The following is a 20,884-nucleotide window of genomic DNA, read 5'->3' as shown; positions in this document are numbered from 1 at the left end:
CAGGAGGCAAGGGAGCCTTGTGCCTTCCCAGCACCCAGCAGGAGAGGCCTTTCCATCTCCCCAGCCAGTCCAATTAGTTTGTTAATTCATTACAAGAGAGGCGTAATGAGGAACAAGGCACATCCTAATTACCGCCAATGAGAAGCTAACCAATTTCTCACGCTTCGGGAACGCAGGGCAGCAAGGCTGCACCAGGGCTGTCCCCATGGGGCACAGCTGCATGTGGGGCTTGTCCTTATCCAACCACACAAGCTATGCTCACCCTTTGCATTCAAGGACACTTTGTTCACGTTCTGGATTCCAACACAACTTCCAGTCCAGGAACCCAGCCCTGCAGCACCAGTAGGGTCCAGCATCCCTCCCATCCTGCCTGCTGGTAAATAGGGCAGCACTCACGTGCACAGCAGGAGCACACCTCTTCTCCCCAATTTTTCTGCCAAAACCTGCAAAAAGCACTCCCTGGGTTTTCACAACTCAGCTCCATCGGTGCCCATCAACTTCACAGCGTTGCTCCTCTCCTGGCTGCACCTCATTCTCCGCAGCCCAAGCACCCATGAAATATCACTTATTTATATGTGCTGTGTTTACCTCACCTATAAAGTTCTGACAGGCCCTAAAACAAAAACCAGTGTGTGTGAAATGTAAGCCAAGCACAGGATGCCTTTCCAGCCCGCAGCTAAGGAAGGGCTCGTGCAGGCAGCTCCTCATTTTGCATTGGCTGTGAAGCCTGAGAGCACCAGATTAACATCACCTAGCTTTCGCTGTCTTGTTAATAACTAGAGCAAGGCAGGAGACAGGAAAACACATCGCAAAGGCTTTCACACCTGAACTGTGACATCCTGAGGCAGCACCCAGTGCCCCCCTTCGCCCTGATAGAGGAGGACGGACACCTAGGTGGGCATACACCATGAGAGGAACCTCAGGAATGAATGCAACCCAATGCACAAGCCCTTATCCCCCAAGTCCTGCAGCACTGTGGGGTGGTGGTCAGCCTGTCAGTGAGGGCACGGTGCAGAGCTGGGCAAGCTCTGAGCAGCAGAGTGCAAGCAGGGTTGAGAGCCAGGATGCCAAGCACAAAGCATTAAACAAAACCAATCCATTTAACGAGCTGCTCCCCATCATGCCAGGCTGTGCAGCAGCGAGGTGTGTCTCAACACAGGAACCACTGTCCTCACCACGAGGCATGAAATCAGCTCCTCGCAGCCCATCCGCAGAGCAGGCAGCGTGTCGAGATCTGGGTGAGTCACAGCTTACCCCGAGAGCAGGCTGACACCGTGCTGCATTTATAGATAGATACAGGGAGATTTTCCGTGCTCTACATGAAAGCAGGCTTCCTCTCCCTGACAGTTCACCACCCAACCTATTGGAGCTTGACGCTCTCCTTTCTCTTAATGACAGGTTTGCATTTCACAGTGGGGGGCATTAATTTGGGTGATGCCAGGAACAAATTCTAAGGTGGATTTTGAGATCAAGGAACAGATGAGAAATCATCAGCAGCACTCATCGTACCACGAGTGCGCAGGGCCTCATGCAGCTGCCCAAAATAAGTGCACAAACACTGCTGGAGCTCATCCCACAGCTGAGGATGCTTCCCCCCACCATGAACTGACACCTAAACAAGAACCAACCCTGAGCCCTCCATTGAATCATTGCATATCCCAAGTTGGAAGGGATCCACAAGGATCAGAGTCCAGTCCCAAGGCACGGGGACAGCAGTGTCCTCACGTGCTGCAGTCCCACAGCAGCTCAACCCAGAGGAAAAGCAAAGCAACCAGCAGTGCACACTCCAATTCAGGCAGCAAAGAGCTCACACCACCCAGGATCCAGCAGAACTGCCTCTGACAGCAACAACCTCCCATGTTACCACTCAGACACTCCTAGCAGGTATAGGGAAGACCTATTATTCCCATTTACTGTGGTTTTGATCAGCTTTTTTTTCTCCTTTACAAATCTCAGCCAGTCCCTATGCAGTAACTGAAATGCAGCAGGGCAGAGAGCAGCCCCACTCTGCACTGGAGCCTTATTAGCAGGTAACACCCCGTGCTCAGGGTAACTGAAGGGAAATGAGCATGTTATCGTGGGCATAGATGCACAGCACGGAGGTGATGGGGTGAAGCATGGCTGGCACAGCACTGGCAGCTTGTTGAATTAAACCAGGGTCCCCAGCCTCAGCTTTTTGCAGGACTGTACACCTCATGATGTCAGTATCTCCCACCACTGTAGGGTCTATCAGCTGTCAAAAGCACTCAAGAAATATCATTTACTCAAATGGGGGCTTGCCTTGGGGAGCAGGAGCAGCAAGATGCTGTCAGAGGAGAACTGGTATCCACCAAGGATCCTTATAGGTGGGTTCAGAGAAGGGGAAGGACCTTCCCCACATTCCCTGCTTCCAAATACAGCCCCTTCCTAACTGCCCAGAGGAGGATCCTCCCTGCCAGAGCCAGCAGAATGTGGAGCAGACCCAGCAGAAGGGCTGCTGTTTGTTTTGCCCAAAGCAAAGGAAGTCAGATCATAGCAGGAATGCACAGTCAGGCTGCAGCTCACCAACCCCATCCCTCCAGCTCACCCCATCCCTGTTACAAGGCAGAGGCTCCACTCCTGAAGCCCTGCACATGCATAACACAAGCTCAGCTGGGATCTGGAGCAAGCCTGAAAGCCCAGCAGCAAGCACAGCTCACAGATACCTGAGTTTTGCAACCAACCGTTTCCAGGTCTGCCAGTTCCCATCTTCTGCAGAAGTGTTTTGGTTGAACCATCACCACCCTGCCCAACAACCAGAGCTCCCCACGCAGGAGCTGACCACAGAATGAGCTGCTGAGCAGCTCAGATGAAACACATTATCTCCTTTTATTGCACAACTCCTCCAGTGCCCCAGGCACCAGAGTCAGCCGGCACCAGAGTCAGCCATCCCCTCCTCCAGGTCTTCACCTAACACAGCTCAGGTCCATGCTCCCCAGCCCTGGGCAGCTTCAGTCCCACAGCCAAGAACTCAGCAGACCAGAAAACACACAGCACACACACATCCCTCGATTAACACTCACAACACAGAACTTCCACTTGTAGTAGCAATGAGGATGTGCAGCTAATTAACTTTCGAGGAGTTGCAGATGAACAGGAAAAAGCACATTAAAGATGGGAACTCGTGATGGGCACATCCCAGGGGAATTAGCCAATTGCACATGAGGAATTTTTATTCTGTTCATAAATTGATGCTGGCAATGAGCCCCAGCTCACCCCTACCACCCCATGGAATAACAAAGCCAGCAGCTCCAGCCCCACGCAGATCCCACAGGAGAGCTGCACTGCTGCTGCCTTAAACACACGGCTGGGGCGGGCAGGGATTTGGGAAGCAGTGCACACCTCCTCCAGCCACATCCTGAGCCAAACTGCAGATACCACCATTACTACGTAGGACAGTGTCCCCCGGATGTCTGTTTACTGAGTTCTCAAGTAATTCCCAAGAGTGCTCCCAAAAATAGCCTAAAATCCACTGTGCAAAGTGCTCGATCCCAGAATGGATTCTAAGAACAGCTCACACGTATCACTGGTTTTGCTGAGCTCACCCAGGCCAGCACACACTGAGAGCCCACTGCAGTGCTCAGAAACACATGGATGAGGGGCAGGAGTGCAGCACTGCCCTGCTGCAAGGGGGGTTAATGGGATCTGGCCCCTGCTACACCACTCGCACACTCACTCCTCCCTCACTGACCCCAGGCCAAGCTCCCCAGTCTCCCTCCTGTTCATCAAGCCATCACAAGGCTGCAAACAGCAGCTGAGAAACCCCAGTTCAGGTGAGGAACAACACCCAGGTGCTGGGCACAGTTCTGACACGCAGCCCCCCCCCCCCCCCCCCCCCCCAGAAAGCACCGGCCAACCCAGGAGAAAGGCTTTTAAAAGGCACTTTAGATACTACTTGCTGTAAATCTAAGGAATGCTCCACCCATCACATGCAGCATTATTGATTTACTCTGCAGTCAGAAAAAACAAACCCTGCATCTAGCTGGCAAGAAAATACAACATTTGATTGAGGAGGTATGTCCAAGGTGGAATTACAGCCTCTATCCCCTCATCCTTTACCCAAACACTGCTCCAGCTATGGCTGGGGACCCCAAGAGCCCCCAGGCAGGGTAGCCATGAGCTGCTGCCCACCTCATCCCCTCCACTTGCCCAGGCCCCAGACTGACATTTCCACAGCCCCGCAAGCCTTGAAGTAGCAGAGACAAAGGTGATTAAGCATCATTATCCTATTTAGCATGATGACCCCAAAGCAGAGGATGTCATGCAGCCAGGCAGCGGAAGGAACCGTGTGGATAATGGGAGGGTGGATGTGCCAGGGTGATGCAGCCCACAAGGGTTTGAGCCCCACAGTGATTTATCACCAGAGGCAGTTTCTCTCCCCTCCCCAACCCAAACCACCTTCCCTGCTCCACCAGCACCAAGTTTTGCTTGCACAAACAAGCTTTTAAAAGGGCAGTGATCCAGAAAAGGAAGCTCCTGCAAGCCACAGCTCTAACACAGGTTGTGCCCCAAATGCACCCACCTGGACACAAGAGCAGCAGTGGGCACTGGGACTGCCTGCTTGAGGCTGGCTGACCTAGCTGCAAGAGGCTGCTCAGGGTCCAGCAGCTCGAAGATAAAAGCAAAACACACGCATGTATGCAAGGATTTAGGAGCAAAAGCAGCCAGGGAGCGTTTGAAGATGAAGAGCAGAGCTGACTGCATCCTTCAGACTCCTGTAGAACTCCCTTGGGAAGGGTAAGGCTAAAGCAAGAACCCCACGGTGGGAGCACAACACATCACACACACCAGCAGAGTCAGCAGAGCTGCATGACAGATTTGAAGGATGAGAATAATACTCCTTAATTCCAGCGTTCTTATGCAGTACCATAGACCAAAGGCAGATATTTGGCCTCAGGGACCCTTCGTGCCAAGTGCTGTGCCAACACACAGCTGTTATTAAGCAGATTCTCTTTCAGAGGCTCTGATTGTTACCCTCAGCCCCAGTGCTGTCTGAGCAAGGGGAGCACTCCTCACCCCCTCCTACCTTCCCCTCAAAACATCACAAAGTGGCCCTAACCTTACAATTCAGCACAGGAGGGAGGAAGCTGCTGCAGACCTGCTGTGGCCAGAGGCAGGCAGGTCACAGTGGGGTAAGGCATTCCCTGAAGGTATAGCAACACCCTGCTGCACAACCCAGAGCACCAAAACCAGCACACTTGGGCTAGAGATGACATGGAAGGAGGTGGTTAGTAACACAAAGGAAATGTCCAACTGTTCAGGCTTCTGAGGTCTGTTTTGTATAGGCCACACTCCCCACGCACACCTGAACACCCTGTTACACTTTGCTGTCTTCTGCCAGCTCTATAGGCCCAACAAAAGGACAAGCAAACATGCTAAAGCCTTCCCACAGGGAAGCCGTGAACAATAAAGATGTAATAGATTAAATCTGCCTTTTGTAGGGAATTTAATGACTACAGCTGTTCAGCATCATTAACCACTTTGTCTTGGCTTAACCCCCCCCCCTCCCCCAGTGCTACTGCTGAGCAAACAGTCGGGTACCAGAGAGCTGATGCCAGCTGCTGGGGAAGCAAGGCCGTGCTTCCCACCTGGAAGCAGCCCTGGAGTGATAAGGAGTCGTTAAAAGCTTTTAGGACCCGTTGCTATACAGCACAGCAATGAGGAAGGGGAGCCAGGGACAGGCAGTGCTCTCTGCCAGAGCTGCATATGGAAACAGCTCCTCCTGCCCGGCGTGCCCACTGCTCTCATCGACATGCCTGCATCTCCTGATCCCAAGGGGAGGGAGAAAAGAATAAATAAAGATCGAGACCACGAGACGTTAACTGATGAAGAAAGAATCAAGGCTTGGTGAAGAGCACACGGCAGCACAAAGAGCTGAGCTGAAGCAGGAGGCAGCTCCCATTGGGACTGGGCTGGGTGTTGATCCCCAACAAAACCAAAGCGTTTCTAACACGCTTGGCACTGTCCCTGGTCACGGCTCCATCCTGCTCTTTGCAACACAAGAATCTCATGGCCCAGCACTCCTCCCCCTCCACGCATTCCCATTTCAAAATGCACACAAGCACAAAGCACCAGCGCTGGGAAGGAGCAGGTTTCACAGTGCAACTGTTTGTCTGATCTGTTGAGTAACACCAGCATCAGGCAGCTGATCAAACACACAGCCCCAGCCAGCACCGTGCAACCAGGGCAAACCAGTGCTGGAGACCTCAGGTTGCACAGAGCAGACACAAAAGGCACAGGGCCAGCAGCCCCAGCCCTGCACTGAGAGGTGCTGAGCAAAAGGACACAGCCCCAGAACACAGCGTGATTTCTGGGAGCACTGAGAGGAGCCAGGGAGAGATCTGGCACATCTGCTGTACCCTGTTAGGAGAAGCTCGAAATGCAAGGGTGTGGGGAGCACTGACACAGCTCTCCTGGAAGCCACGGCCATCAGCTCTGCCACTCCTCAAAGGGAGCATCCCACACTCCTCACTCATCATCACAGATAATCCTACTTACACTAAAATGAGGTGTTTTTTTTTTAATCTATTTGTAAGGGGTTTTGTTGTGTTCGTTTTTTTTTTTAAACAGATGAAGCTGTTCATAGGTTTTCAGCCGTAGATGTTCAGCCAACATCTTCTGATTTATTTATTTTTTAATAATACTCTTAGACAGTAGGACGGCTCATTCAATTTTGAGATGCTCAGAGGGCTGGCAGCTCTGCAAATTAAACCTCTGGGCTGAAACAGAAGGTCACACCTGAGCTGTTTGCAAAGTGTTGCCAGTGAAAAGAACAAAAGCAGAAGTGTGGAAAATAAAAAAAAAGCAGAGAGGAAAAAGAGCACAGACAGCCTAAAGCTGCATTCAGCACAGAGAGCCACACAGTCCTGGGGAAAAGAGAGTTTCATTAGACCTCTGATAGAAACCAGCCTGTATCTGGCTTCTGTCACAGCAGAAGCCAAAGGAAGCACAGAGGATGCACAAAGCACATGAGGTTCTGTGGCTTGGGACTGCCAGTAGAGCCAGCAGCATTGCTCCACTGCCATCTGTGCACAGCTCCTGCATCCAACCCCACCCCACAGCCTGGGGTGAGCAGTGCCTCGCTCAGCTCCATGAACCCCACACTGGGGCCAGCTGTGGCTGCAGCACTGGGTCAGCCCCATGGCATGCAGCAGGCGTGGGGCGGGCAGAGCCTCGGGCACTCACTTACCAGCACTGGGATGAGCAGATCAGCGAAGAAAACAAAAGCTGCTCCCAGAGTAAAGCCCACGGCCACGGGGAGGAAAGCGAAGGCTCCGAAGCTGCCGGAGTGCTCGGCCATCTCGATAGCTGGAGCCAGGAGGGACCAATAGGAGGCAGCCAGCATGACCTAGGAGACAGAAGGTGAGAGGTGAGAGCATGGGGACGACGCTGCTACGCTCCCACGGGCTCTGAGCCGAAGTCCCCACAGACACCGATGTGCTCAGCCTCACAGGCTGCGTGACCACAGTAACCCAGCACTGCCACCAAGCCCAGCTCCCGGCCCAGATGCATCACTCGAGGATAGAGAAGGAAGGATTTTCCATCAGTATGCACCAAGAGCATTTTGCTTGGCTCAAACCTAAAGCAGTGAGCAAAGCCTACGAGCTGGTTAGGAGAATTTGCACAGCCACTGCAGTCCTTCAGATGGGAGCAGCTGCAGAGCAGGAGAATCTCCCTTATCCCTGGGGAACACCCAGGCACTGCCTGCTCTGGGCACAGATCCCAGCAGAGCTCCGTGCAGCACACAGCGTTTAACAGCAGCACCTGGGAAGGAGAAGGAACTATCCCAAAAAAACAGAATTTGGGATCTATGGGGTTTTTCCAACCCAGCCCAGGGCAGGGCAGGTTCTCTTGCAGCTGGTTGCTCTGGGTGTTTCCCAGATTAGAGAACACAAAGCCAAGCAAGGCGCCGCTTCCACCAGCTCATACTAAAGAACCTATCACCAATGTGTATTTTATCCCCTTATCTCTTCCTCTGCTTTGCTTCATGACGCACTGGGCTGGGTTAATTGGAAATCACCAGCTCAGCCCCAGCAACAACGCTGCAGCTCACCTGGGACCAGCTCTGGGGACTGACCCCATCGGGATCAGTGATGATTTAGTCTCTATCCTAAAGCCAGGCTTCATATAGGGGGGAGGGAAGAGAGGCATGAAGCAGAGGCAGTGAAGGCAGCAGCTGGATGCCCTCTGTTTGCACAGCACAGATGGGTCTGTGACACTGGGACGAGGACAGAGACCATGGAGGGGAGCAATCTTTCCAGGGTTCTCCATCCCCACCAGTGGGGATGCTGTGAGACACTGCTCTCCACCCCACAGACCCCATGGGGAGGACAGGATGCTCTGCCAGCTGCAAGGTGCTCAGAGAAGGTCCTGCCCAGCTCACTCTCGCTGCACGAGCATCCTCCTGCAGAAGAGAGGTGTGTAATGAACTTCCACACTAGAAACAATTTTTAAAGGAGGAGTGAGAAGCCTATTGCTGTAGACACCAGTCCCCGAGGGATTGTGTAAATCTCAGCTCTCTATGAGTAAGAAGAAAGCAGGCTGTCATGTCAGACTTAACCACAGCTGTCAAACTTCATATTTCAAATGCCACCTCCCTTTAAAAAAACAACAACACACCCCAACATGGAAACACAGGGAAAGGTTTTGCAGAATTATATTGTCATCTTATGTTAAGATAACATTCTCCACGTGAAACAGAGGGCTGACACAGCTCAGCCTCCAGATCCCATTACCACTGAAGTCAGCATCAGAGCTCCCCCAGCCTTGCTACACACAGCCCCCAGAGGAGCAAGGCACAGCTTAAAGGCTGTCCAAACCTCAACAGCTCAAAGAGCAGAGCACTGAGCTCCTGGGCTCACCCAGGAAGGAGAAGGGACTCATTTCTGTGCCCAGGCTGTCAGTGTGACAGTGAATCTCTACAGTCACCCTGGAAAGAGCAGCAATGGTTTTTCAGTTGTGGGATGTGACCCTCCCAGCCTACTCCCATGGTCACCAGCTCTGCCTCTGGCACACGGTGGTTACGGCCACACAGAGCCCAGGATCCCCCCCTCACACCCCATAGAGACAGGACACAAACCCACAGCATCACAGGACAAGAGGCATCTAAAGCAGAAATAGTTTGATCTCCCCTTCCAGCGTGTGCCACGCACTCAAGATGAAGCCCTGCCTGAGTCCTCTGCTCGGATCAGTAGAGCACAAAGCTATTCCCACAGAGGACAACTTCAGCACAAAGCCTTCCCATCACATTTGCTGGCAGCACGCAGCGGTCTGCTCAGCTCGGCCAGGAGCAGGAGCCCAGTGCTGGGCTGGCACAGGCATGTGCTGCTCCTGCCAAACCCTCAGCAGAACCTTCGTGCTCTAGAGCTGCAACAACACCATAAATCCACCAGCTTTGGGGAAACAAAGAGCGGGTGGGGAGGAGGAGGCATCTGTGCACCCAAAGCACCCCAAGGCTGCAGGGTGCCCAGCTCTTCCTTACAGCAACTTCCTTACAACAACAGACATTTAGACACAGCACGTCTTCTCACTCACCACAGGAGCACAGAGCATGCAGGCAGACTGGCTTGGGTTTCATCCCCTTGCTTTGGACCTCTGTAGCAGTGGTGTTGCAGGCATAGGACTCCTCTGAAGCAGAGATCCACAACACTGAGGCTCACATGGGCTCAGAACCTGATTGCTTCACATCAATACAGCCTGGTGCCATGGAAAATGAGTGAATCCAGAACTGTTTCCCCATACAGATGGCAAATAGTCTAAAACATGCCAGGCCATAAGCACGGGGCGCCCAGCAGCACTGTGCAGGTACCCACCTGCACCAGCATCTCCATCCAGGGGAGAACTCAGCACCCAAAACACCCCAGAACGCCACAGCCCCAGCACTGCATTGCCCTTCCCCATCTCAAGTGGAGTGCCACAGTGCCACAGCTGGGCACAGCCACCGCACTCATGTCAAAATTAAAGCCCTCTCCACTCACATCACATTCTCTACAGGACTGTTCCTGGCACCTGCAGTGGGAGCACAGCTTCAGAGGAAGCCCTACAAACAGCACACGGATGGGATGAACCAAGCAAAGGGAGATTCCCCTCCCCAAGGAAGATGGGAAAGAGAACTGGTAAGTGAGAGATCGGCCGGACACTTTCCCAGTGGACTTCTGTGCCTGACTTCATTAAAGCTCCAGCAACAAGAATCAGCCTCAGCAGACCTGCATGTATTACTGATGCTGTTTTAAGCAGCACTGAAAGGGAATATTCAGGGCCAGACTTGTCTGCAGCGCAAAGAGCACGTCCCTGTGATTTTTCTGCTTCACCTGGGACAAAAGAAACCAAACTGCAGCCCAATAAAAGGAACAGCCACATAGGGAAGGAGAGCTGGGAGTGTCTGTACAGGCGTCAGCCCCTTGATGTTCAGAGAGCACAGCACCTCCAGGACAACGTGCAGATAACAGAGAGCACTTAAAAATAAATAAATAAAATAAAGGTCTGACTGAAGAATATCAGATTTAAGAGAAAAGCCAGAATTCCACATCAGCTGCCCCAGTAAGCAAAGCCTGGTCTCCATGGAAACGCACCGCCTCTGCGTGCCAAAGCCGCTGTTACCCGTGGTTTGCACGGGGGGGAACTGAGGCAGACAAGCACCCAGGTGCTCAGCGGGCAATGGGGTGGAGGCAGCTGAGCATCCCCTTCACCACAGATCCATACGTGCCACCTGGCTCAGGCAGCTGCACCACAGAGGTGAAGCAAAGGTGCTTCACACTGCGGCTACAGCCCAGCTCAGGGCATCACAGCAGCGTGAGCACGCACCCCAGCTTGCACCCGCTCCCCCAGGGACAGAGGTGGACCTGCAGGGTGAGCTGTGGCTCTCCAGGTCCCCAGCCACACTGGATCATCCTCCTCGAGTCACCTGGATGTCCCCATCCCCGTTCTCCTGGCTCAGTCAGCAATGGTAGGCAAGCCTTGAGTTCGTTCCAGCTATTACACGGTGAAAGCTCTCGAGACACAAGCAGCAGGGAAACTGTTAGCAGCAGGACAGAATTACCACTGTGACCCATCTCACAAGCAAACCCAGCCCAGGAGAGCACCACACAGCCCCCAGCAGCCCCATCAGAGGCTCCAGGGACACGGAGCCGAGCACCAAAGCGGTGCAGTTAGAAGCAGTGCAGCACACGGGGCGAGGAGGTTTGCTGGCTCCAGCAGAGCACAGGAGAACACAGTGAAACCCAACAGCCTGGATTTCAGAGCTCACACCACAGATAAATTCAGTTCTGTCTCTATTCCAGCACTTGGAGAAGCAGCCTGTATATATTGGCAAGAGATTTACATCAAAGAGACGGTGTTTAGCAGAAATTCCTTCCAGCAGAAGTGGTCCCTAATCGCTGTCTGAAGAAGTATTTTTTGGGGGTGGAAAAGAGAGAGAACAGCACAAACAGCTTTCAGAACAAGCTTCTCACATCCTGCTCTTCCTCCCCACAGTCAGAGGGAACAGAGCACCCAGCAGCACGGCCAGGTGTCCTGCTGGTGTTCCCTCTGGACACCGCAGTGATCTCAGGAAGGTTTCCCTTTCCTGCTCCCAGCACAGCAAATGCAAGGAAGCCACAGCAAAGCAAACATTTGTAGGACATCTGCTCTGGGGCTGAGCCACACCTCTGCCACGCTGGGATGACTCAGTGAGTGCTAACACAGTGCCTGTCAGAAGGCAGCAGCACCCAAAGCAAACCCTGGTACCCCTCCAATGGGTACAGAAGTGTCACAGCTGAGCAGTGGGATGGCAGCATCTCCCTGACTTGCAGATGAGCTGCTCATAGGGACAAGGTTGCCTCTGGGAGAATAACAGCTCAGAAACCAGACACTGGAGCCAAGCTCCAGAACAGGCAATTCCTAAAACAAGTGATTAATTTATAAAAGATGATCCAAGAATTTGCTGCAACAGACTAGCTGAATTATTCACATCACACATAGGTCACTGAGATGGCCCACAAAAACTCTGCTAGGAAGCACAGCAGCTCTGCAGAGCTCCACCTTACCTGCCAAGGCATGGGGGCAGCTCCTCCTGACCCCAGCACAGCTGGGTTTGCCTCAGGCATTTGGAACAGAGGACGACCTGCGATCTCCAGGGCTGCAAACAAACTTCACCTTGATCAGTGGGGCTGTGGTGTTTGGGAATACACACAAAGCAAGGAGCCCTGCTCTACACACAGCATCAGTGTTAGTGGTTACACGCTACAGGACAGACAGGCTGGCTGCTGCTTCATCCTGAAACCTGGCAGCACCTCCCACGCTCCAGGTACAGGGCCAGGACACAGTGAGAGGGATCTGGCTGAGCCCTTTGCTGTGCAGCCAGGGGCACTGGGAAGGCACAGGGCAGCAGGAGCTGCCTCCAAGCTCTACTAACACAGCAGTGGATCTGACAGCACGTGGGAAGTCCAGACACCCACAGCCAAACCACTACTGAAATCCCTCTTTGCAGCCAGCTCCCACAGCACACAAGGCAGCACTCCTCAGGGCTTTCTACCAGGGACTGTGTGCCTTCCTAAAGCCTCCAGGTGCTGACAAAGTGCTGTCTGGCATTTCAGCAGGTCGCCAAGACACACCAGCTCTGCAGGGAAAAGCAGCGCCTTTCACCAAGCACCAGCAGCCAGAGAACATCTCCAGCTCTCAGACACAGAAAACAAGTGTGATTTATTGAGTCTGAATGAGCCTCCACTTGCTCATAAACACCCCAGAGTCTGGGCAGTGGGACATATTCTACATTCACAAGCCGCAGCACAGCCTCAAACCACAGTTGCCACCACAGTTGCACTTTTTCCTTCAAAACAACCTAGTAAGCTCTACACTTATCATATGCCCTTTTTTAAGCTCCACTGCCTTTATTCCCAAGGAGTTTAAGCACCTCAGCTCACTAGAGCAGCAAAAAACAATCTGTGCACACTAGCCTGCAGGGCAAGAGCTCTCCTGTCTAACTGACCTGTTCCAGGACAAGGAATTCAGGAGCCCAAGGAGGTGAGAAGAGTATAACTCCAAAACTGGCACCCTCATGCCCCCAGCCAGCACTTCCCCTCTGCAGTCACACCACAGCAGCTGCAGCAGGTAAGCACCACAGAATGCTAACAGCAGCAGGCAACCAAACGAAGCATGGAAGAGCAGAGATGTCAGCAGGAGAGAGCGCACGGAGGTGCTGAACACGAGGACACGGCACTTACCCCCGCAGCAAAGCCCAGGCTCCCATCCAGGATCTGCCTCTGAAACAACAGAAAGAGCACAGCATTTACTAAGGGCACAAGAGGCAAAGTGCAGCCACACCAGATAGATGCACACAGCAGCTGTGCTGGTGTCACACTAAGGTGACTTTCTTCTTCCCATTTTTGCAACTCAAGTGATTGCCATGCTGTCATGCAGCGTGCAGTGCTTTGAAACCCAGCGCTGCAGATGTCCACCTGGGGCGGAGGTGTCCCCTCCAGTGTCACCCAGAGCCCGAGAGCTGTCCTGGCTACAACTTAATGTGCCAACCCACCAATGCTGCCCCGTGATCACCCCAAGGATGTAGGGGGCAAACCAGAAGCCACTTGCACACCACTTCCATTCATCTCCCCTCCCTTGAAGATTTTTACTCCTCTTACAACGTGCTGCTGCAAACAAAGCTTTTAGTCTGTAGCCCAGCACGCACCCTGCCTGCTTCACCCACAGCAGTTTTTCTCCTTTAGTGCATCACCCTCCCCCAAGAAGAAAAGCAGCATGCTGCTGCAAAGGGAATCTCACTTTGCAGCGCACTCCTGAATAAATCATCACAAGCGAGAGACATAAATAATAAATCCATCACAGCAATTTTGAACACAACAGCGGTGGGGGGTGGGGTCTCCAATTCTGGAATATGAAATAATTTAAAGATTATCGTTCTGCTTGTTCTAAGCATCACACAGCAGAAGGGGGAAGAGCCTGCTGCTCTGCTCAGGGTTGGGAATTTCATTTCCTCCTTTGTTGTGCTGGCATTTGGGAGAGGAACAAGTTGGATTCTTTCCCTCCCAGCCCAAGGACCGCTCAGGGCCAAAGTAAAGTCTCTCCTGCTCAGATCCCAGCAGCCAAAGCTGCCTGTGAGCTAAGCACAGCCCCTGCCCCACACTCACCTGCCCACTGGAGAAGATGAACACCAGTGCTGAGCCAGCTGCCGTCAGACCCCAGGTGAGGAGGGTCCCCAGCACCGCCTGCAGCACCGGGCCCTGCCCTGGGATCATGGTGAGTGCTCGGGGAGCGGCAGCCTAGGAGAGATGAGGAGCATCAGGAGAAGTCTGCAGCATGAGGACGTGGAACAACCCACGTGTCGCTGCCTGGTTGATGAGGGAGCTCAGCTGCCCGCTCAGGGGACAGAGCTCACTGAGCTGCGTGCCCTCCCTCTCTACATTTCTTGCTTCCCCTTAAAGTTGTTGCAATTTAACGTAACCACAGAGGAGAGCTCACAGGCAGGTCCTACCCCACACACTGCCAATGTCGGGCTCAGACCCATAGGCCGTTCTAGGGGTAGGAGCCACATCCAGGCAGGGAATGGCATCCCCCACCCGCTGGAGCGTCTTCCAGGTCTGGAGGGTGTTTTGTTTGGAGCAAGGACACATTCAGCTCCCACACAAGCTCTTCCATCATGACCTCACGTGCATATTGAGGAGCAGGAGGAACACAGGGATCAGGCTGACTCCTCACTGAGCACAGCTCGGCCCACATCCCCTGGCAGCTCCCAGGCACATGCCTCACGCCCCACTTCTTTGTGCCAAAAACCTGTCCTACTGGCACCAAGGGCAAACACCCTTACGGTGCTGCCAGGACAGCAGGAGAGGAACCAACCCTGGGATGGGCACTGCAGCATAGCTCAAAACCTGCAGCTGAGGGCTATGGATAGTCAGGAGGGGATTACTGCACACCTGAGAGCAGCACTGCTTTGTAACAGACAGGATGCTAAGAAAGCACACATATAGGGATAAATATATCTTCCTACACACACACCTTTGCTTCCTTCTCCCCCCTCTCCCCGGGGGAGGGCTCAGATTGCTCTCCCAGCCCCCGGCAGGTGCCAGCCTTACCACAGGAGTGCCAGCAGCTCGGTCAGCCACCTGAACTCGGACAGAGAGACATCCTCGACCCCTCCAGCTGTGCCCTCAGCACCCGCGGATCCCCCAAGCCCCCCCACCCCATAGCCCCGCTGCCAGCCCTCCACACTCCAGGCCCACAGCCGCCAGCCCAGGCCTGAGGCCCGAAGCCCCCAGACCCAAAACCCGGACTCCCACTAAACCTAAAACCTCTCCGGCAACCCAGCCCCCCTCCCAGCACAGCCCGACCCCCCCCAGCCCCGCGCACCCCGGCCTCACTCACCGCCCGACCCCGAACCCCGGCAGCGGCCCCGCGCCACTTCCTGGTGCCGGCACACGTGTCGCCGCTGACGCCCCGCCCACTCCGAGCTCTCCACCAATGGGAGCGAGGCGAGGGCGGGCCGTCAGAGGCGGTGCGGGCGGGCGCGGCAAGGCGGGGGTGGAGCGGCGCGGGCGGGCGTGGGAGAACCCCGAGATGGCAGAGGGAGAAGCCAGAATTAACCCGGTTCTTGGAAAATAATAAAAAGGCTGAACAGCCAGGGGCTGTTAGAGCTGTCTGCATCGCCCCGTGAGCCCGAATCTCACCAAGCAGTGCCACCAACTTGCTGTGTCCTCATGTCACGCAGGGCTCCTGGTCCCTGCATCGAGCTGTCCCCCCTCCCCCACCCCAACAAGGGAACCGCAGCTCCTGAGCAAGACTCTCCACTCAGCACGGTGTGCAGCTCCATCTGTCCCACTCCTGTCAATCCATTTGCTCACCAACAACCTTCTCAGGGGCTGCACCTCACCCTGCTGCAACGCCAGCGAGCATCTCCCCATCCACCCCACATCCCCATCTCAGGGCTGGAGCAGCCACAGGAGCATTCCTCTCTTGGAACAATTAAGCCCTGGCAGCCCAGAATGTGGGGATTTACACCCCAGCCTCTGGGCTCAGCACATCCCATGTGTTGCACCAACACATGCCACGCCATAGGTAGCAGCAGAATGTATGAAGTTCTGCATCACCACCCTCCTTTGTTAGTGCTTATCTTTTAATAGCCTTTGATCAGCCTCCCCTGCTGCAGCTAGGGAAGGTCAAGGCCATTTGAAACCTCTCTGATTTAGGATTTAATCAATTTCCCCCATAATTGCCTGCATCCTTCATTAGCTACCGTAACGAGGCAGATGTAGTGTGAGGTGCCAGCTGGGAGGGTTCTGGGGACTGAGCATGCAGCCCGCAGCCCCAGGTCCCCAGTGAGCCATGACGGGGGCACGTGGGGTGGTGACAGCTGGTAGGGCCAAGGGACACTGCTGGGGCTATTCCTGAGTGGGGATGAGTGGGTAGCTCCTGGCAGTGGGGACAGACTGTGTAGAAACACCAGTAAAATCAGCTCACACCTCCTTTCCTCAGTGACATGCACAGAGACCACCACATCCCCTTCTCTAAAATAATGAGCCTGACCCCAACTGCCAACCTTCTGTCTCTGTCTGTATCCTGCAGCCCAGTGCTGGCAAAGGGATGGAGCCATCACCACTGTGACAGTGCAGGCAGTGTGTGATGAGACCCAGAATCCCTAAAATGTGTTTTGAAACAACAAGAGGGGCATCAAGTCCTGTGCAGCATCCCTCAGTAAATGGCAGCAGGAGCCCCTTCACTTTGTTCAGATAAGGCTCCCAGTGAGGGTCACTGTGGCAGCAGTGCAACAATGGGGCATATCCACAGAGCCTCCAGTGTCCCTACTGCCATTCCCCTCACTGCCCTGCTGGCAGTGTGTCCCTTCTGTCCCCATGGCCCAGCTGCTGCACAGCACTCATCCATCAGCAGTGCATGGAGCAAAGTCTGGATCCACTGGCAAGTCAAAGAGCTTCCTGAGAGCTCCATCCCACACCCCTGGGGATGGGGCACAAGGCTCGGCTCCCTAAGCAGGGCCAGACAGAGGCACTGCATCCTCACTGCGTGAGCCAGAGCTGACAGCACCCATCCATCACAGGGCACCAAGTTCCAGCTTTATGCCTCCCTGCCAGCGTCAGGTGAGTGACATAAAGGACCCAGTGAGAAACTGAGGGAGTACAGACAGCGAGCGCAGGTGTCCTGTTGGGACAGCGGGGTCTTTGGGAACAGGAGGTTCATGCAGCACACGGTGCCCCTGAGCCCAGCAATCGGAGTGGCTGCGTGAAGCACTGTTGCCAAACGCATTGTTAAACCCCGATTTAATGCATGCAGCCCTGCAGAACGGAGAGCGCAGCGGGGAGAGACGCAGGCGGGAGCTGAGACTGCAGTCCGTGGCTGCCAGAGGCTCATTAGCATCGGGGGTTAGCATTATGATTCACGGCGAATGCACGCAGCATCTTTCACTGCAGCCCAGTTCTAGTACCCTCGGCAGAGATCAATAAACTCATTATAGAGGCAAATAATGGCAGTGGGAGAATGAGAGAGGCAAGAGGAGCTGGCTATAGGGAGGGCTGCAGGAGCGGGAGGCAGCAGGAGGAGGAGGAGGACAGCCTCGTGCAGGGGCTGCAGAGGGACCCACGTGTCACCAGACCTATCAATCCCCCTGCAGACCCCACCTGTCCCATCACTGCATCCAGCAGGAACACGGTCAGGCTTTCAGGATGTCATATAGATCACTAAGATTGGAATAGACCTCTAAAATCATCAAGATCGGCAACCCGTCCCCACCGTGCCCACTAATCGTGTCCCTAAGAGGTTATGAACAAAGATAATGGGAGACACAGGCAGAAGGGCCAGGCAGGGCCATGCTATGCCCCCTGCCCTCCAGCACAATGCCCAGAGGAGCCCCCTGCCCTCCCTCCTGATTGGGGAGGAAGGTCGCATCACCCTCTCCCTCCATTGGCAGCCACACTCTCAGCGCTTTGCAACACTCATTTCCAGAACAGGGGTCACAGGCACTGTTTTTTTTTCCATGACCCTCACAGAACAGCTGGGAATGGATGGCAAGAGACTCAGAGGGACTTTGAAAGCTGCTTTGTGGTCATGTAATCCCCCTGCCCCTCTCCCATGGGTTGTATGGCAGTTGGAGCTGTGTGGGAAGGGGCCATGCGTTTCTCCCAAATCCACGCCTGCCAGTAAATGGCTTTTCAGCAGAGTGGATGCTTCCCAAGCTAAAAGACAAAGAGGAGTTTATCTGCCAGCACCAAACCAGCTGCTGGGGTAAGGCAGCGTCTCTCCAAACCAGGGACCACCCAGAGGCACAGATCAGCCCCTGCACGAGGCCAAAATTCAATGCTAAATCTAATCAAAATAAGAAAAAAAGAAAAAAAAAGAAACCCTTCAAAAGGCTCAAGCACAGCTTCCTGCCCCAACCAGCTGCTGCAGCACCCCTCACCAGTCAGATATCAGCTTGGATCAGCCCTCTCACACACTGCCCCTTCGCTTCATTAGTTTCTTTTCTTTCTTTTTCAGTGACCAGGTCTGCTTTCAGCCAAGTGAGCCCAGTGGCTGAGTTCACACAGCAGTAGGGCAGAGGGGGCAGAGCTGTGGGGACAGAGGTGACCGCGCTTTGCTCAGATGGGGAGGCAGGAGGATGATGATGGGATGATGCTCAGCACTAGGCTGTGCTCTTCCTTAGGAGAGCTGCCCCACGGACAGCAGTCTGCACAGCACCCTCAATATGGGACCTGGAGGTGGAGAGGGATGGTGGGAAGTCCTCAGTGCTCTGAGCAGGGCTGGGTGCTGGACATAGGGCAGTGGGACCAGGGCACACTGATCTGCAGAGACTCTGAGGGACAACAAGGGGCAGATGTGGCAACATCACCTGCACAGGGGAGAAGTTCAAGGAGGAAAAGGAGAACACGCAGCGAGGCTCTGCACTGCCCTTCCTGCTGGCAGGAATGGCTACTGATGCACCTTCGAGGACATGGGTTATGGAAACCCTGCAGCTCTCCTGGGGAAAGGCACAACCAGAACAGCCCTCCTGGGCACACAGACCAGCTGAAGGAAAACAAAACAGCTGTGAAAAGGTCACAAGGCATCAAGCCCTTCTCCGGGACACCAGAGCACTGCACTCGCTCCTCCTGCCTACTGGGCAACATCCCTGCCCTGCTCCTCCTGTGCCAGCTGTGCCAGTGGGGTGGGCACAGTGTGGGGGTGCAGGTGCCCAAGGAGCTGCCCTTGGTGACACACACGGTGGGACTCTAAACCTCAGTGGGCAGCACCCAATGCACCTGCTGAGCTCTCACACTCTGCATCCTCTCTCCCTGTCCACTTTTACTGGGATATTAATATCCACATCATTTATTCTAGAGGCAGATTTTTCCATCCTCCAAAAAGATTTATGAGGCTGATAATAGTTCTTGTCCTTGCTCCAAGACCCTGTGTCTCTGGATCCACCTCTATAAGTGAGTGGCTAAGTGCAAATGAGAACCTCCCAGCCTCTCTTGCTGTAATCAGCAGCCTTGCTCCTGGCTCTTTGTTCCAAGTCACTCTTAATTTCCTGCTTTCTGTTGTCTCTTTGATAACTGATGGAAAGATGGGGAGGAGGGAGGAATAGTTACTATTTAATTGCATTCGAGATCCAAACAAACCAGAGCAGAGGTTATCTCACCCAAAGCTCTCTAGTTTTGGTCTTCCTCCTCTAGACACCGTTATTACTGGGTAACTGCAGCAGGACAGGCGGTGGCAGTTGCCACCTGTATTGCACGAAACTCAACTTTCATGCAGAGATCTCAAAGCTGTGGGTGACCATAATACCACCTTCCCACTCCTCCCAGGCTGTGCCAAGCCAGCATGGACCTGCCTCGCCTCGCCTTTGACCACAGGGTGCAAAATCCTGGGGTAAAGATGGTCCTAGCATCCCAAGAAAGATTGGGAATTCCTTGCAAGCTCCGGCGAGGTCACAGCATGGCCAGCACTGTGCCCTGCCACTCCCTCGCTGTACGCCCTGGAGGCTTCAGGAGAAACCGGGCGTTGTGCACCACTGCTGGAGCCGAGCATCAGGAATCTTCCGCTGGAAGCCCCACGGAGCTGGGGAGGAGCTGGGGAAGCTCTGGGGTGCGGCAGGGTCCTCGATCCCACACTGCGAGCTGCACTGCAGCTCCAGCGCACACCTCCGCACCGCGCATCCGAGCCTCGGCAAGGGCCGGGCGGGCACGGCAGGGCAGCACGGGCAGGGCAGCATCGGGAGAGCGGGGCAGGCACGGTGGGCATCACAGGCGGGGCACCACGGGCAGGGCTGTCCCCGCCCCAGCCCCGCAGAGCCGCCCCACGCGGGGCGGGGCGCAGCCGGTGCGCTGGGTCCGGCGGCGGAGCGGGCAGCGCGGAACGGAACGGAGCGGTGCGGAGCGGAGAGCGCTGCCGGCACCTCCCCGGTGCCCGCCGGGCCGGGCCGGGCCGGGCAGGGCACGGCGGTGGGAGCAGGTGAGCGGAGCGGGGTCGGCATCGCCCGGCTGTCTCTACCCGACCCCGGGGGCTGCAGCCGCGGGGACCCGGCGGGAGCGGAGCACGGCTGGGAGCGGGGAGGGAGCACGGGGTGCGGGCACGGCTCACCCGCATCTTCCACGGTAGCGCTCGGGTTTCCCTTTTCCAAGGTGGGCGCTGGCTGCTCGCCGGCTGTGCGCTGGAAGGGGAGGTTTTCCCCCGCTGTCACTGCTCCGAGTGCCGGTCGCACCCAGAGGGGATTCACTCGTCAGTCCAGGTTCGGGGGTCGCGGGGGCTGCAGAGGTAGAAGGAGCTGTGGTGTGTCCAGAGCAGACTCCTCTGTGCTGCACGGGCTCTGGGAAGAAGGGAGGAGATGGCAGAGGTGGGCTGGTGAGAGCCCTCCAGGGAGCATCTCTCCCTCAAAGCTTGGCTGCAGAAC

General features: G+C 54.9%; 2 protein-coding genes across 2 annotated transcripts in view; one reads left to right on the top strand and one right to left on the bottom strand.

The window, feature by feature from the left end:
- SLC39A11 (solute carrier family 39 member 11) overlaps nucleotides 1–15,390 on the bottom strand; it is a 57,128-nt gene extending 41,738 nt beyond the window's left edge. Inside the window, exons 1-4 of the mRNA XM_065735381.1 lie at nucleotides 15,373–15,390; nucleotides 14,139–14,270; nucleotides 13,218–13,256; nucleotides 7,208–7,366 (exon numbers count right to left, since the gene is read on the bottom strand). Coding sequence (XP_065591453.1) covers nucleotides 7,208–7,366; nucleotides 13,218–13,256; nucleotides 14,139–14,246 — 306 coding nt within the window. The 5' untranslated portion in view covers nucleotides 14,247–14,270; nucleotides 15,373–15,390. The remainder of the gene's footprint in view (nucleotides 1–7,207; nucleotides 7,367–13,217; nucleotides 13,257–14,138; nucleotides 14,271–15,372) is intronic.
- The window catches only part of RPL38 (ribosomal protein L38), a 149,910-nt gene that overhangs the window by 2,070 nt on the left and 126,956 nt on the right, over nucleotides 1–20,884 (top strand). The gene's annotated exons all lie outside the window — the stretch shown is intronic.

This window comes from Cyrtonyx montezumae, unplaced genomic scaffold (assembly GCF_038088225.1).
Source record: "Cyrtonyx montezumae isolate F1298 unplaced genomic scaffold, pur_monq_1.0 scaffold_19, whole genome shotgun sequence".
NCBI classification, from domain to species: Eukaryota; Metazoa; Chordata; class Aves; order Galliformes; family Odontophoridae; genus Cyrtonyx; species Cyrtonyx montezumae.
This window is presented reverse-complemented; position numbering and strand designations above follow the sequence as displayed.